Source organism: Lepus europaeus, chromosome X, assembly GCF_033115175.1.
Source record: "Lepus europaeus isolate LE1 chromosome X, mLepTim1.pri, whole genome shotgun sequence".
Taxonomy (NCBI): Eukaryota; Metazoa; Chordata; class Mammalia; order Lagomorpha; family Leporidae; genus Lepus; species Lepus europaeus.
Window position 1 is genome coordinate 21,268,290 of NC_084850.1, and position 17,009 is coordinate 21,285,298.

Below are 17,009 nucleotides of genomic sequence, written 5' to 3' on the forward strand. Positions count from 1 at the left end.
GGAAGGACGTAGGCAATAACAGTTCAAGCAGACTTGATTTATTTAAATGGAGCTTGAATTATGGGTGGAATCCCCATTTGTAGACCTGGAGAGAGTGGACAATTTTTCTGTCAGTAATTTCAAACCTTCCAATGATGATGCTTGAAGACAAGGTGATAAACTATCAAAGAATATCTAGCCTATGACCAAGCTCATTAAACTCTGGATTGAACAGCTTGGCTTCCATGGTTGGGTCCCCCATAGGATATGGGGAATATGGTGACTCCCCTCCCAGAGATCACAAAAATGTAATTTTAACTGATCTTAATTCCTTTTTAAAGATTTATTTATTTATGTGAAATGGCCACAAACCAGGCCAAAGCCAGGAGCCAGGAGCTTCTTCTGGATCTCCCATATGATTGCAAGGTCCCAAGCACTTGGGTCATCTTCCTCTGATGCTTTTCCGGATGCATTAACAGGGAGCTGAATTGGAAATGGAGCAGCTGGGGCTCAAACCAGAGCCTGTATGGGATGCTGGCACTGCAGCCCGTGGCTTAACCCACTTTACCACAATGCCGGCCCCAATCCTAATTCTTGAATGGTGGTTTGTGTTATGATTTTGATCAAATCACATTACAATGTGTTCCCACATCTTTAATAGATGTGTCCATGAGCTTTTGGATTCCTGACAGGAAAGATTCTTAGCCACATCAGGTGCAGTGATGTGCTTTATATAACAATGTAATGAGTCTTTCAGAAAATGTTGTTTTTGAAATGTTAACCTTGGACTGGCCTATTCATAATATTTAGGTTTTATGGTGTTTTGAATTCAAAAATGAGGAAAAGGCTGGTGCAGTTGGTTGAGCTGGTTTCAGCCCTGGACTGCACAGAGGCTGCACTAAGGACTGGATTTTGCCATTATTGTATTGGGTCATTGGGTAGATGCTACCAACTTGTGTTTGCTTATATTTTGATTTTGGCTGTTATGTTATTATATGTTACATTATGTTACATTACATTACGTTATTCTAATCAAAGTTTATATTTCTGCTACTTTTGTGTTGCAAAGAAGGAAAGTAACCTGCCTGGGATGGGGATAGCTTTCAGTCATTAGCTGCCTTGGACTGAAGTTTGTGTGTATTTCACAAGTTAACTGCGTATTTTACATTTCTTTGACTATATTTTGGAATCTGTCTTATTCATATGTTGTGTTCAAAAGAAGCAAAAATTCCTAGTAATTTTGACTCAAAAATGAGGCAGTGGGCATCCTCACTCACCAAGGACACTTCTCCATTTGTATGTGATTTGCCTCCTTAGTAATCATTGTGTATCATCAAAGTGTGGTCTGATGCTGTTGGTGTATCTGCACTTTACAAATAATTAGAATAGTATTCTTTCAGGAGTGTGTTGCTTTAACACATTGAAGTTAATCAAGCTCCCAGAGATCCTATTTCCTGTTTTATTTAACGTTACAATAGCATCGGTTGTTTTCATGACATTTCAGTTACTGGAACGTGCTTAATCTTTATTTTCACTATGTTCCACAAATATTCTTCAAGTGAAAACATTTTCCTTGTGTATATTTGAAAATTGGCAGGCCAAACTCTTGACTTTAAGGGTTACTGTGGATGTCCCTTAGTCACTGTCATCAGCCAACATGGGATACTGTTGGTTATTCAATTTTACATAACATTCAATTAAATTTTGTTCCTGATGCTTCCTCAAAAGTTTACTTTAAAGGATAGAATGGAGAAGTGGATGTTTAGGCTAGAGAATAAGAGACAAGTTGAGACACTCAAATCCACACTGGCATGCCTGAGTTCAATACTAGCCTCTGGCTCTTGAGTGCAACTTCCTGCTAATGCCGACCCTGGGAGGTTCAAGTAATTAGGTTGCTGCCACCCATGTGGAAGACCTGAATCCAGTCCCTGGTTTGAATACCAGCCTTGCCCCGTCATTGTGGGCATTTGGAGACTGAACCAGTGAATAGGAGCGCCCTCTTTCTCTGTCTCTCTCTGTACATCTTTGCCACTCTCTCGGTCTCTCAAATAAATAAAAGATTTTTACAAAATGCAAATAAAAGGCAGTATGAAATCCCAGTCTACAGAGGAAATATAATGTCTGATTGAATGCCTTTGATTTTGCAATATAATGCACATTTGACATAATTCATATTGTTTAAATTCTGATCCTGTTTCTTGATCATAATTTTGTTGAGTCTTGACATTTTATGTCAATGAATGCTCTTAAGTCTTTCTTGAGGGGCCATTAACCACTGTTTAGAATTTTAATTTACAGTAGATTTCTGTCTGACATAATTTTATTCAATTAAATGTGGATCCTCACCCCTGAAGCATCTTGCATTATTTTCAATTCAGAAATGAAGAAAATATTTTTCTAATTGCCCATGTGCCTTTTTACTTCAGAATAGTTCTATTTTCAAGTGGCTATATAGCCAAATCTTTCATTTTATTTTATCAGGGAACTATTTTAATATCATTATATTTGCTGAAATTTTGGTCTTTGTGTGTCTTATTTCATATATCTACTAAAAATGAGGAACATTGTGTGGTATTTCAATGTAAAAAATTGTACACTGACCATCTGGCAGAGTGTTTTTTGTTTTATGAGACTGAATACACCAAGAAGTACCAGTCACCAGTCATCACTAAACATTGTTTGGAATCATTTAGGATTTCATTTTCCCACAAAAATCATATGTTGACTATCACATAATTCAATTCAACTTAATCCAATCTTTAGTATTCTCATGCATTTCCTTTAAAAAACATGGGACATTTTTAATTTACAAATGAGAAATTCATGCCCAAATGAGTGCTCTTCTGTTGGGAATGAATGACCCTTGCCAGTCATCTTGCATTAGTTTTGGTTTTTATTTTAGAGCCATAATTGTGCATTTACTTATTTTTATTTCTTTAAATGTGGCCTAGGTCCTCCTTCCCAGCTATTCTCACATTTAAAAAATTATTGGTGTGCGTTCTATTTACAAACAAGCAGGTTGGGAGCTCTCTAGGGCCAAGCTGGTCAGCACAAGAATTAAAAGGAACATGCCATTCCTCCCCCGTATCAGATGATACTGTCCCTGCCCTTTTGGCCATAAGTTCTCACTGTGATTTAATGCTTTGAGTGCTACTATATCGATTTGAGAAATAGTCAATACCTGCCTAATTATATTCATTCTTCCATCATGTGACACTTGGCCACTCAGGAGGGCTATTAGATTAAAGGAAAATACTTGTGTTGCTCAAACACCTGGGGGCTCTAATCAACTGAGAATAACCTTGAAAATTTCTCAAAAATCAAAATCTTTTCCTTGATAACTGTGATGGTTGGGTTTGCTTATTATACTTTTAGCTAGTTTGTTCTTGATATTAATGTGAATTATGCATATTATCTCACATTAAAATGATTTAATTACTTCTGTTTTTTTTTACTAAAAGAATAAAAATTTTTATTAAACATTGTAAGTGGCATTCAATAACCTCCAAAACACCACACCACAGTCCATCAACAGTCAATCAAACCCAACAGCAGTTCATTCTTCACAAGCCTTGAGTTAGGGCAGAACACCCTTCAACTTACAGTAAGATCTTACTTAGCTCTTGTGGGCAGGGGTTGGAAAATTACACTTCATTTATGATCACTAATGTGATGAAGCACATAAGAAGTGTATGAAAATTATAAGAGTGATTCTGATTTCAAAGTACATTGTTTGGAAACATTAATAAAAACATCAAAATGATAGAATACTTGCTTCTACTAAATTCTTGATGGGAAAGTTCTCAAAACAAGCAATGTGTTTCCTGCTACAGAAAGGGTTTTTTTTTAAAGATCAAAGGGGTTTTTTTTCCCACAGAATTTCATATCTTGCTAATATGAAGGCATAAAACAGCAACAAAGAACAATAACGCATACAGCAGTGAATACACCAGACTAACATTGTTATTTGAAATGACTAGATAATTTTGGTGGGGGGCTTTAGAATAAATGCAGCAGAGATCCTTAATCACAAAATTTTAAGGTTAGACAAGATCAGTTAATTACTAAACAGAGTTGACATCTTTTATAAAGGACTATTACTGATTATTAACATTTTTGTTTGCAAATGGACACATATAGGCACAAATGGAAGAAAGGATAACATGCATAATATTAACTACCCACTTTAAAAGTTATGAACCATGCTGAAGTTTAGCTCAAGTAGTAGTATTAACATCTACATCCAACTCAAAACCACATAGTTCACTGATCGCAGATGCATAGTATTAATCCCCAAAAGTTTCAGAACACATTGTGTGGATTTTGAAAAGTCATGTGCATCTTCTATGATTTCAGCTTTACCTCCATTTAACTTGCTTATAAAGTATGCACGATGTACTGTGTATTTAAAATCAGCAGAACAGCAATATTACTCTATAATTTTTCAGTTTTGATAGTTGCATTTTTTAACACAAAAGAACCACATCAGCAGTGATGAAATTTAAGAAAGAAAAACTGTGGTTGTGCTTTATTTCTTTTATAATCATAAAAAACAAAGCCTTAAACAAAGCTCCATTGTTGAACAGTAATGCAAAATCAAACATAATGGCATACATATGGTGCCAAATGCTAAAAATGATATTTTAAGCTATATACACTTTAAGACTGCCAAAATTTGTTTTCTTTATAGTTCAAGAGGCACAACTATAGGCTTTTGTTATAACCAGCTTAAACTTTATGTGTACTTCATTTTAAGCACGGAAGTAAAACGCTCTTCATCATGTTCTTTATCTTTTTTTTATTGTAGCATTTTGACCATAACTGGTTAAAATTATATTGATGAAGCATTGATATTTTCTAAGCCCACCTCAATTGTGCTTAAAATGTAAAATATTTATTGCTTGTTTTTGAGTTTTACTTTCCCAATGTTCTGAGGCTTTTAGGAATTGAGATACTAATTCTTCACTAATCCTAACTTTTCAGAAAGAGCCCTAGACCTTAAACAATACCTAAGTGTAGAATGAAGGTACTCTTATTAACACTCATTGTCTGTAGTATCCTAGAGACATGCTTGCTGATTAAGAGCAAATTCCACAATCTATATATTAGTAACTATCCATTTTTTCAGTTTTTTTCTCCTCAAGGACCTCTGTCCAATGTCAGCATAACATTATTTATTTTTTAAATTTTGATTATTTATTTTCATTTAATTTGAGAGAGAGAGAGAGAGTGAGACACAGATCTCTCATTCACTGGTTCACTCCCCGAATGCCTACAGTAGCCAGGGCTGAGTCAGAGCAATGCCAGGAATCTGGAACTCAATCCAGGTCTTCCACGTCCAGGTAGTCGGAACCCAAGTCCCTGAGCCATCACCCACTGCACATTAGCAGAAGTGCTGAATCAGAAGCAGAAGAGATGAGACTCAAACTAACCTCTCTGATATGGGATACAAGTATCCCATGTGGTTACTTTGGTGTCAAATGCTCCTCCCCACAACATTATTTACTGAAGGAATTCTTCATAAAATTGCTCTGAGTGATAGCAGATCATTTCCATGTCAGAAATTTTGTATTATCAATTACTAAGGCAAAAACATAGTTGTATAATGTGCATTTCATGGTATATTAAGTAAACCAGAAAACCTGTTTGAGTAATTTGTTACCAATAATCTTACATGGTGTATTAGTGTTAGTAGTCAGTAACGAAGTGAGAATACGAAAATCATCCCAAACGTCTGTCATCTATAGGCTGTTAAAAATTTTATCTGAGGCTGAATGACAGACAGAAAGCTCCCACCCTCTGGTTCAAGCCCCCAGACTCCCACACCAGCCAGGAGGTGACAAAGTCATGAGCTGGAAACTCAATCCAGAGCTCCCACTTGGGTGGTGGGAACCCAATTACTTGAGCCTCCCAGAGTCTACAGTGGCAGAAAGCTGGAATCAGGAGTCAGAGCCAGAACTCAAATGAAGGCACTCGGATGTGGGACATGGATGTCTTAACTGACATCTTAACTGCTAGGCTACATGTCTGCCCCTGTTGTCCACAGTTTTGTGTGAGCCAGCTGCCTTCTGACTGAAAAGAAAAAGTGAAGTCTGAACCTCTCCTTCCAGCAAATAATTGGCAATGCTTCTCGATACAACACTGAATAATTCCCCTATGGTTTTGATTAAAGCAGCAAGGGCAATACTCCTTTTGAAGGGACAGTCAGATCTCTGAAGCTGCAGACTCAACCCGATCTTGTGTTTTGATTCATATGGTTCCTGTTTATGTTATCTTTCCCTCTTTTGGCCTAACTCAAACAGGCTGCATGAGGGACTTGGCTGCACCAACCACTTTGAGAAGTTACTCTAGTTAGGAGAAAGAGGAAATTTACCGCACCTACTCACCTTCTACGAATTTGCAGGCTGCATCATTTTCTTGCAATGGTACTAGATTGTCTCCCCCCAGGCAGGTCTTGTGGCTGATTTGGATAGTCCTCATCTTCTTCTGGATCTGTGATGGCAAAGTCCAGTGCCTGTCAACGTATGGGTTGGTAGCACAAAGAGAGTGGAACTGGAAAGATTAGGCAAGACCCACTGGACAAATAAAAGCAACCTTATGTTTTGTGCAGTGATAGGTGTTGGGTGGAGGGCAGCACCTATCTCCTGTCTGCCATAGTGTCTTTTATGGGTATGCTGAAACCCCTTTCTTGTTGTTAGGAACTACCAATAACACCATAAAAACCAACCCATCAACACTGCTTAGTAACTGTGTGGTAGAGATCCTGTTTCTGCCATCGATTCCTTTAACTAGACAGAGACATTTTTCCCACTCCTTGCTTGTGTTCCTGAGCACTCTGTAAGCACTGCCATTACAGACGCACTGACTTTATCAGAATGTCAGCTTTCAAAAACACCTGATCTGGCGTGGGGCTTGGGGCCCATCGCTGTCCGTGCTGCCGCTTACATGGAGACCTTGTACCGAGTCCCGTTTTTAGTGCTCGAATGTCCCAATCTGAAGCTGAAGAAGCCTCCCTGGGTGCACATGCCGTCGGCCATGATGGTGTACGCTCTGGTGGTAGTGTCTTACTTCCTCATCACCGGAGGAATAATTTATGATGTTATTGTTGAACTTCCAGGTGTTGGCTCTATGACTGATGAACACGGGCATCACTGGCCAGTGGTGTTCTTGTCCTACAGAGTAAATGGACAATATATTATGGAAGGACTTGCATCCAGCTTCCTGTTTATAATGGGAGGTTTAGGTTTCATTATCCTAGACTGATCCAATGCACCAAATATTCCAAAACTCAACAGATTTCTTCTTCTATTCATTGGATTCGTTTGTGTCCTATTGACTTTTTTCATGGCTAGAGTATTCATGAGAACGAAACTGCCGGGCTATCTGATGAGTTAGAGTTTCTTTTGAGAAGAAATCAAGATACTGGATTTGCTCCTGTTAATGAAATTTTAAAGGCTGTACCAGTCCTCTGTATGAAATGTGGAAAAGAATGAAGAACAGCAGTAAAAGTACCGACTAAGCATAGGAAGCATATAAAAGCTTGGACTAGAATTTCTTTGTGGTGTCAGAGAGACAGTTTATCACAGTATTTTTTTCTTCTGACCTGTACTGACATTACCAATAATGACTGGCATTTTCTTCTTAGTTTTTCATTACTTAAAGAAAATATACTCAATTGAATAAAGTGATTATTTTTTACAACCCCCTTAACATTTTTTGGAGATGACATTTCTGATTTTCAGAACTCAATGTAAAACATGAAGCATGATCCCACAAGCTAAGAACTCTAGACAGCTGATCAGCTTTACCTATGGTGCTTTGCCTTTAAACAGAGTGTGTGATAGTATGATGTTTCAGATATGTGTGCAAGGCTTTCCTGACCAATATGATGTATGAGGAGCAGAAATAAATAATTTTTCTAAGTAAAAAAAAAAAACACCTGATCTAACATTTTTGCATCAAAGTTTGAATTTAACTTTTTATCCTCTTCGGAAAGCCCTTGTTTTGCCATAAAGAAGCAGGATGGAGTAGGTGTGTGTTTCAAAAACAATTTTCAGAAATCCAGGCATTGTAGGGACCAGCACTGTAGCCTGAAACACTGGTTTGAGTCCTGGCTGCTCCACCTCCGATCCAGCTCTCTGCTATGGCCTGGGAAAGCAGTAGAAGATGGCCCAAGTCATTGTGGCCATTTGGGGATTGAACCAGTGGATGAAAGACTCCCCCCCCACACACACACCTCTCTCTCTGCAACTCTGCCTTTCAAATAAATAAATCTTTAAAAAATGAAAAAAAGCAATCCAAGGATTGTGGAAGTGATGGTCAGATGTCTTTCTGGCAAATATGAGAATATGGATTTGAATGTAAAGCCACCAATATCTAGGAAAGGTGAGATTTGTACATTGAGCGCCAGAGAGTGATAGTGTTCCAGCCTCCTCCCTGTTGTGTGACGGTGGATATTTATTTGTTTTGTAGGGGTCCTGAGGGATAGGGTAACAATTCACGTACTGTGTAAGTAAATATGTCTTTAAATATTTACCCCTCCACACATTGTTGGCAGTTTCTTTTCTTCACAGCCTGCTGAGACCATCCATGAAATTTCATTCACAGTAACTTTCTAGCATTTGAATCTCAAAGACCCTCAATTCTTTCTCACGTTCATCTTTGAGCCCCTTTATCCTCATTTACAGGATAAGAATCATACCATTGCACCAGGGACATGGTGAGACTCATGCGTGATGAAGTTTTTAAAATGCCTGGTATGCAAAAGACACTCAAGGGATGAGCACTCCATTCCAGAGAACTCACATTGGAGCAGAACGTCGTGGTGCTTGCCTTAGCACCTCTCCTTACCTGCCCACCCACACCTCCATTATATTTCATAAGATTTTTCCGATAATTTCACCTAAATGTTGTTTCCATTTGCAGACCAACAAGATTCCTCAGAGACTACTTGGGCATCTCTTTGGAAACCAACATATTTGATTCTGATTCTGCTGTGATACAAGGAGGTAGCCCAGAATCCCAAACTTTTCCTTACTTTCAGCCACATTCTTTCCTGGACAGCTTAGTCATTTTACATCAAAGCTAACCTGACTTCTTACCAATCAGGGCATTGCAGGATTATTAAAAAGAGGGGGTGGGGGGTTGGCACTGTGGCATAGCGGGTAAAGCTGCCAGCTGCAGTGTCAGCATCCCATATGGGCACCAGTTCGAGACCGGACTGCTCCACTTCCAATCCAGCTCTCTGCTATGGCTTGGGAAAGCAGTAGAAGATGGCCCAAATCCTTGGGCCCCTGCACCCGCATGGGAGACCCAGAAGAAGCTCCTGGCTCCTGGCTTCAGATCAGCTCAGCTCCGGCTGTTGTGGACAACTGGGGAGTGAACCAGCAGATGGAAGACCTCTCTCTCTGTGTGCCGCTCTTTCTGTCTCTGTGTAACTCTGACTTTCAAAGTAGTAAATAAATCTTTAAAAAAAAAAGAAGTGTGTGATGGAGAGTGCTTATTAAATGGCAGCATACCCAAAAGGTCTCATATGTCTCATTGTTAATATAAAGCCAGTTCTTTTCTGGGCAGTAATTAGTTTGCTGAAAATTATGTTAAAACTTATAACTATTAGGGATTGGAAAGAAAGCACTAAATATAAATATTAACAGCTCTAAGGTGTGTTCCAAGACAATTCTAAGGTGAGTTCCAAGACAATTCAATAATTCTATTGAGATAAGTGTTTCTGATTCCTCTGCTGGTGTGTTAGCAAAGGATTTGTCCACAAGATGGCATCACGGAACCTGTATTCATTAAAGGTAATAAAAAAGTCTACTTTTGTATAATTAGAAACTAAAGTATCTAGCCTTTTTGAAGCACGTTGGCATTTTACCAATGTTTTATTTAGCCTTGTATTTGGTCAAATTACTTTAAAGCTGAGAAATATGGGAGTCATTGTTGTCTCCTATCCAGTGAAATATTGAGACTTTAGATGTTTAGAAAAATCTGTTCCCATAGCCACATTCATTCACCAAATGGCATGATGAAGTTATTTGCTAATTAAAAACAGTTGTGAAATGATTGTTGCTATGATACCTCTTCCCCCCTCCACATTCAACTTGCGCCCATTATCCATTACACTCACTGTGGGCCTCTTTCTCAAGGATATAACAGGGGAGGCTCAAATGAACTATTGAATGGCTCATTCCGCAAAGCATTGTTTTAAAATCAGTCACAAGACTGAGGGTTCCAAAACGTTCACTCTAACTGGTGAGCTGAGAAGTTCAGGACCTCAGTGATGGAGAAGTTGACCTACCTCAGAACTAGATCTTCTCTGAGTTCATTCTGAGGTCAACCTTGTCACTTATGCTCATTTGGTGAGTATTCAGTGAGTGCATACTTACTAGTGGGAATCGCAAAGTGTTGTAAATTCTTGGTATGACATCATCAAACTCAGGTTGCCTTAAAGTGTTTTTCCTGCATTTTATTTATGCAGGTATTGGAAAGACCACGGATTGTAATGAACACTTTGAGGCAAGGCCTTTGACTGATCTCTATGGATTACCTATATGGAAGGAGACAATTGATTTCCTAGCATTTAGTGAAAACCACAATGTACATAGGACTGATGTGCTACTTTTTAATTTTTGAAATTGCCTTTAAAATTATAGATGGAAGATAATGCACTCATGTGCAAGGTCTAGAAATTTTACAAGAGTTTGGTGAAATTTAAATAACTGAAAATCTATCTATATGGACATATATCCACTGTTATCATTTTGGTGGATCTCCAATGAAGCTTTCATGTCACACTATACATTGTTTTATTGTATTATGGTATGAGGCATCTAATTCTATGCTCCTGATAGCCATGAGCAAAATGCACAAAGAACCTGTGTAACTGCCTGCTCAAGAGTAATTTCTCTTCTGTGAAAGAGATGGCGTGAGGCTAATTTACAATGTTGCTATTTGTAAAAAGTGCTAGAATGATTAACATTGTGCATACATCATTTCAAGTGCGCAAAGAAATATTTTTAAAGATTTATTTATTTATTTATTTATTTCAGAGGCAGAGTTACAGACAGAGAGATGGAGAGAGGCAGAGAGGTCTTCCATCCACTGGTTCACTCCCCAAATAGCCACAATGGCCAGAGCTGGGCCAATCCAAAGCCAGGAGCCAGGAGCTTCCTCCAGGTCTCCCATGTGGGTGCAGGAACCCAAGCACTTGGGCCACCTTCCACTGATTTCCCAGGCCATTATCAGGGAATTGTACCAGAAGTGGAGTAGCTGAGACTCGAACTGGTGCGCATATGGGATGCCAGAGCCACAGGCAGAGGCTTAACCTACATTGCCACAGCACCAGCCCAGCAAGGGAATTTTTAATATGATTTCCAAGAAGTGCTATTGCTAGATCAAAACTGAATCTGTACTGTATTTATTATAAAAATAATTTGGAAATGTTCACTTCACCCCTCACGCACTGTTCTTTACATAGCACTGGAGTTATCTATAGGTTTGACAGTGTTCGCATGAAGACATCAAGCCTGGTGCTTTATTGGGGTCGACCATTCTGCAACTTTCTCCCTTTTTTCTGTGGCATTTGTCTGTTTAAAAGGTTTAATCTATTCCAAGATAAATTTTGGTTAGGTATGTTTTCTTAGAAAAGTATCCAGATCCTGGCCAGCGCCGCGGCTCACTAGGCTAAGCCTCCACCTGCAGCGCCGGCACGCCAGGTTCTAGTCCCGGTCGGGGCGCTGGATTCTGTCCCGGTTGCCCCTCTTCCAGGCCAGCTCTCTGCTGTGGCCCGGGAGTGCAGTGGAGGATGGCCCAAGTGCTTGGGCCCTGCACCTGCATGGGAGACCAGGAGAAGCACCTGGCTCCTGGCTTCGGATCAGTGCGGTGTTCCGGCCGCGGCGTCCATTGGAGGGTGAACCAACGGCAAAAGGAAGATTTTTTTCTCTCTCTCTCTCTCTCACTATCCACTCTGCCTGTCAAAAAAAAAGAAAAGAAAAAGAAAGAAAAGTATCCAGATCCCAGTATAGTCTATTAATATTTGTGTGTGTGTTCCCTTTTTTTCTCTGATAATTCCTCATTGTCACTTCTGATATTCTGTATTGGTGTTTTTGGCTCCTTGCTCCCCACACCTGCCATTGGATAGGTTAGCTAATGGTTTATTTCACAGTCTTTTTTTTTTTTTTTTGACAGGCAGAATGGACAGTGAGAGAGAGAGAGAGAGAGAGAAAGGTCTTCCTTTGCTGTTGGTTCACCCTCCAATGGACGCCGCGGCTGGCGCGCTGCGGCCGGTACACCGCGCTGATCTGAAGCCAGGAGCCAGGTGCTTCTCCTGGTCTCCCATGGGGTACAGGGCCCAAGCACTTGGGCCATCCTCCACTGCACTCCCTGGCCACAGCAGAGAGCTGGCCTGGAAGAGGGGCAACCAGGACAGGATCTGGCGCCCTGACCAGCACTAGAACCCGGTGTGCTGGCGCCGCAAGGCGGAGGATTAGCCTAGTGAGCCACGTCGCTGGCCTATTTCACAGTCTTTAAAAGGGGTATTGGGCCAGTGCTGTGGCACAGTAGGTTATTCCTCCACTGTGGTGCCGTCATCTCATATGGGCGCTAGTTCGAGTCCTGGCTGCTCCACTTCCACTATAGCTCTCTGCTGTAGCCTGGGAAAGCAATAGAAGATGGCCCAAGTCCTTGGGCCCCTGCACCCACATAGGAGACCCAGAAGAGGCTCCTGGCTCCTGGCTTCAAATCAGCCCAGCTCTGGTCAGTATAGCCATTTGGGGAGTAAACCAGCAGATGGAAGACCTCTCTCTGTGTGTCTCTCCTTCTCACTGTCTGTAACTCTACTTCTGAAATAAATAAATAAAATCTTTCTAAAAAGGTATTATTTTCATCTTATTTGAAAGGCAGGCAGTGGGAAAGAGAGAGAGAGAGAGAGAGAGAGAGAGAGAGAGAGAGAGAGAGAATCTTCCATTCCCTGGTTCACTTCCCAAATGCCCACCACAGCCAGGGTTTGGTCAGGCCAAAGCCAGGAATCCAGAACTTCACCCAGGTCTCTCACATAAGTGTCGGGGACCCAAGCACTTGAGCCATCCTCTACTGCCTCCCAAGACACACATCAGCAGGAAGCTGGATTGGACACAAAGGAGCCAGGATTCAAACCAAGCAGTCCGATATCGGACACGGGGATCCCAAGCGGCAACTTAAACATTATAACTCATATCTCAGGCCGGCGCCGTGGCTTAATAGGCTAATCCTCCACCTTGCGGCGCTGGCACACCGGGTTCTAGTCCCGGTTGGGGCGCCGGATTCTATCCCGGTTGCCCCTCTTTCAGGCCAGTTCTCTGCTATGGCCTGGGAAGGCAGTGGAGGATGGCCCAAGCGCTTGGGCCCTGCACCCCATGGGAGACCAGGAGAAGCACCTGGCTCCTGGCTTCGGATCAGCGAGATGTGCCGGCCGCAGCGGCCATTGGAGGATGAACCAATGGCAAAAAGGAAGACCTTTCTCTCTCTCTCTCTCTCTCTCACTATCCACTCTGCCTGTCAAAAAAAAAAAAATAACTCATATCTCGCTCGTATTTCACAGATTTTTGTTAAAGAACAATCTAGGGGCCGGCGCCGCGGCTCACTAGGCTAATCCTCTGCCTGTGGTGCCGGCACACCGGGTTCTAGTCCTGGTCGGGGCACCGGATTCTGTCCCGGTTGCCCCTCTTCCAGGCCAGCTCTCTGCTGTGGCCCGGGAGTGCAGTGGAGGATGGCTCAAGTGCTTGGGCCCTGCACCCGCATGGGAGACCAGGAGAAGCACCTGGCTCCTGGCTTCTGATCAGTGCAGTGCGCTGGCTGCAGCGGCCATTGGAGGGTGAACCAACAGCAAAGGAAGACCTTTCTCTCTCTCTGCCTGTCCAAAAAAAAAAAAAATCTAGGATGTTTAGAAAGTAAATTATTTATTCATTAGTTTTATTATTTTCCTATTGTTCTAGCTTATTAATATCAGATTTCAGCTCTATGAATTCCTTCTGGAGCCAGCGTAGTGGCATAGCAGGTAAAGCCGCTGTCTGCAGTGCCAGCACCCCATATGGACACCAGTTCAAGTCCCGACTGCCCCACTTTTGATTTAGCTCCCTGCTATGGCCTGGGAAAGCAGAAGAAGATGGCCCAAGTGCTTTGGCCCCTGCACCCACGTGGGAGACCTATAAGAAGCTCCTGGCTCCTGGCTTCTGGCTCCTGGCTCCTGGCTTCAAATCGGCCCAGCTCTGGCTGTTGCGGCCAATTGGGGAAGGACCCAGAGGGTGGAAGACTCTCTCTCCCCTCTCCCTCTCTCTCTCTCTCCCCTCTCCCTCCCTCTCTCTCTCTCTCTCTCTCTCTCTCTGCCTCTCTGTAACTCTGCCTTTCAAATAAATAAATAAATATTTTTTAAAAATTCCTTCCAAGGCCGGTGCTGTGGCGTAGTAGGTAGGGCCGCTGCCTGAAGTGCTGGCATCCCATATGGGTGCTGGTTCGAGACCCTGGTGCTCCACTTCCAATCCAGCCCTCTGCCATGGTCTGGGAAATCAGTAGAGGATGGTCCAAGTCCTTAGGCCCCTGAACCTACGTGGGAGACCCAGAAGCAGCTCCTGGCTCCTGACTTTGGATCAGCACAGCTCCAGCCGTTGTGGCCAATTGGGGAGTGAACAGGCAGATGGAAGACCTCTCTCTCTCTCTACCTCTCTTCCTCTGCCTCTCTGTAACTCTGTCTTTCAAATAAATAAATAAATCTTAAAAAAAATTCCTTCCACCCTATTTTTTCAGTTTGCCATTTTATCTATAACTTTGAATCATGCTGTACTTATTTTTATTCTTGATTTTATTGATTTAAGTATTTAAGCCTGTAAATTTTCCCTGGAGCATTGCCTTCATTCAATCCCATAGCTTCTGGTATGCACTGCTTTTATTATCATGATTTCTCAAAACTCCATACTTGGGATTTGTCTTCACCATTTGACCCAAAAATGTTGAGGTATAAAGTTCCCTGCTAATGCACCTGGGAAAACAGGGGAGGATGGCCCAAGTACTTAGACACCTCCCACTCACATGGGAGACCCAATGGAGTTCTTGGCTCCTGTCTTTGGTCTGGCTCAGCCTCTGCCATCACAGCCATTTGGGGGAGAGAACCAGCAGATGGAAAATCATTCTCTCTTTCTGTATCTTTCTATCTCTATAATTCTGCCTTTCAAATAAATAAAGCAATAAATATTTTTTTTTAAATTTAGAAAGAAATGTCCAGGTAAAAAAGTCGTTGTTGTTTTCTGATTTTGTTATGAATATTTAGTTTTATTCCTTTGATATCAGAGGATGCTGTCTACATTATTGCTACTCTTTAGAATTTATTGATGTTCCTTTGTAGATGAATATATAGTAATTTTTCCTAAATCCTTCAAGAACACTTGAGAAAAATATATACAACATTCTATCTGTTTATCAGATCTAGTTTTTTGATTATGTGGTTAGGCTTTTAGTTACATCTCTTAGTTTTTGTCCAGTTGAGCTTTTTTTTGACTGGAGGAAGTAATTTAAAACCCTCTCTAATTATTTCAATGTATTTCTTATATACCCAGCAACTTTTGCTTTGCGTAGGTCAATGCTGGAAAGCACCCTTACAGTCAGAGTAGGAGAGAAGTCTGGGTGTTCATGATGGGAAATTGTCAGCATTCTAGGAAATGTCCACAGCTGCAGGTGAACTCGGGAGGGCCAAAGGGATATGGGCAGTCTGCTGCGCGTGCGTCCTCCTCTGTGAGAGCTGAGGAAGCAGTGCTGGAGCCTAGTGCCTGGAGCTTGCCAGACCTCTGGGCATCTTCTTAGTGGTTCCCTTGCATCTATCATCCTCCATGATTTAGCACATTTGCCAGGATCTTAATAAGATGACTGCAGCCCTTCCTAGGGGGTCACATGCCAGCTGCTATGATCAGAATGCTTGTGTCCCCCTAAAATTTGCATGTGAAATCTAAACCCCAATGTGATAGTCTCAAGAGGTAGAGCCTTTAGGAAGTGATTATTAGGTGGCGCTCTCGTGAATGGTATTAGTGCTCTTAGGATAGAGGCCTGGAGAGCTGCCCTGCTGCCTCTGCCAGGAAAAGACACAGCTAGCAAGCACCATCTATGAGGAGGAGGGCCCTCACAAACTAAAGAATCCACTGGCACCTTGATCTTGAAGCTTCCAGCCTACAGAACTGTGAGAAATAAATTGTTGCTTACAATCCACCTGGTTATTGATATTTTTCTTATATCAGTCTGAATGGACTAAGACACACACACCTAGCAATTTTCATAGGCAAAAATAGGACCATCTCTCTCTGCACCTGCTCCTTAGGAAAGAGAAAATCTTTCTCAGAAGCTCCCTAGTGTATTTTTCTCACCTCATTGACTCTGATTGGATCATATTGTCATTGTTTTTCACTTCTTGGCAAGGAGAATTAGAGAATTACAAATTAGCTTGGACTAATCACTGTGGGGATAATGTATGTTGAAGTCACTTACTTGTAATTATTCCTTCCTCTCCACGTTGAGAAGACAAAGTGCTTATAAGATGGTATCATTCCAAACCCACTGAGAATGATTAAATGGTAAGTTTCATGATATGAGTCAGTAATTACTATCTATTCTATTCCATGGCACTAGTGTATTTCTGTGTGGAAGGCAAGGGATAACAGAGATGATAACATCTACCATCTAAGGATGCTGTCATCCCTTTATTTTTTTAAAGATTTATCTGTTTATTTGAAAGGCAGAGTTACACACAGAGAGAAGGAGAGGCAGAGAGAGAGAGAGAGAGAGAGAAGAGAGAGTTTCCATCTGCTGGTTCACTCCCCAAATGGCCCCAATTGCCAGAGCTGGGCTGACCCAAAGGCAGGAGCTAGGAGCTTCTTCCAGGTCTCCCATGTGGGTGCAGGGGCCCAAGGACTTGGGGCATCTTCTATGCTTTCCCAGGCCATAGCAGAGAGCTGGATCGGAAGTAGAGTAGCCAAGATGAAAATTGGCGCCTTGACCCAGCACTGCAGGCAGTG

General features: G+C 41.6%; 1 protein-coding gene across 1 annotated transcript; it reads left to right on the forward strand.

Annotated features, from left to right (window-relative positions):
- Positions 1 to 6,912: 6,912 nt before the first annotated feature.
- LOC133753730 (oligosaccharyltransferase complex subunit OSTC-like) lies at positions 6,913 to 7,456 on the forward strand. Its single transcript, XM_062184425.1, has one exon. The coding sequence runs from the start codon at positions 6,925 to 6,927 to the stop codon at positions 7,240 to 7,242; it is 318 nt and encodes a 105-aa protein (XP_062040409.1). The 5' UTR covers positions 6,913 to 6,924; the 3' UTR covers positions 7,243 to 7,456.
- Positions 7,457 to 17,009: the final 9,553 nt, after the last annotated feature.

Excerpts from the sequence above, each read along its gene's own strand:
- LOC133753730 (XM_062184425.1), top strand. The coding sequence starts at position 6,925 with ATGGAGACCTTGTACCGAGTCCCGTTTTTAGTGCTCGAATGTCCCAAT.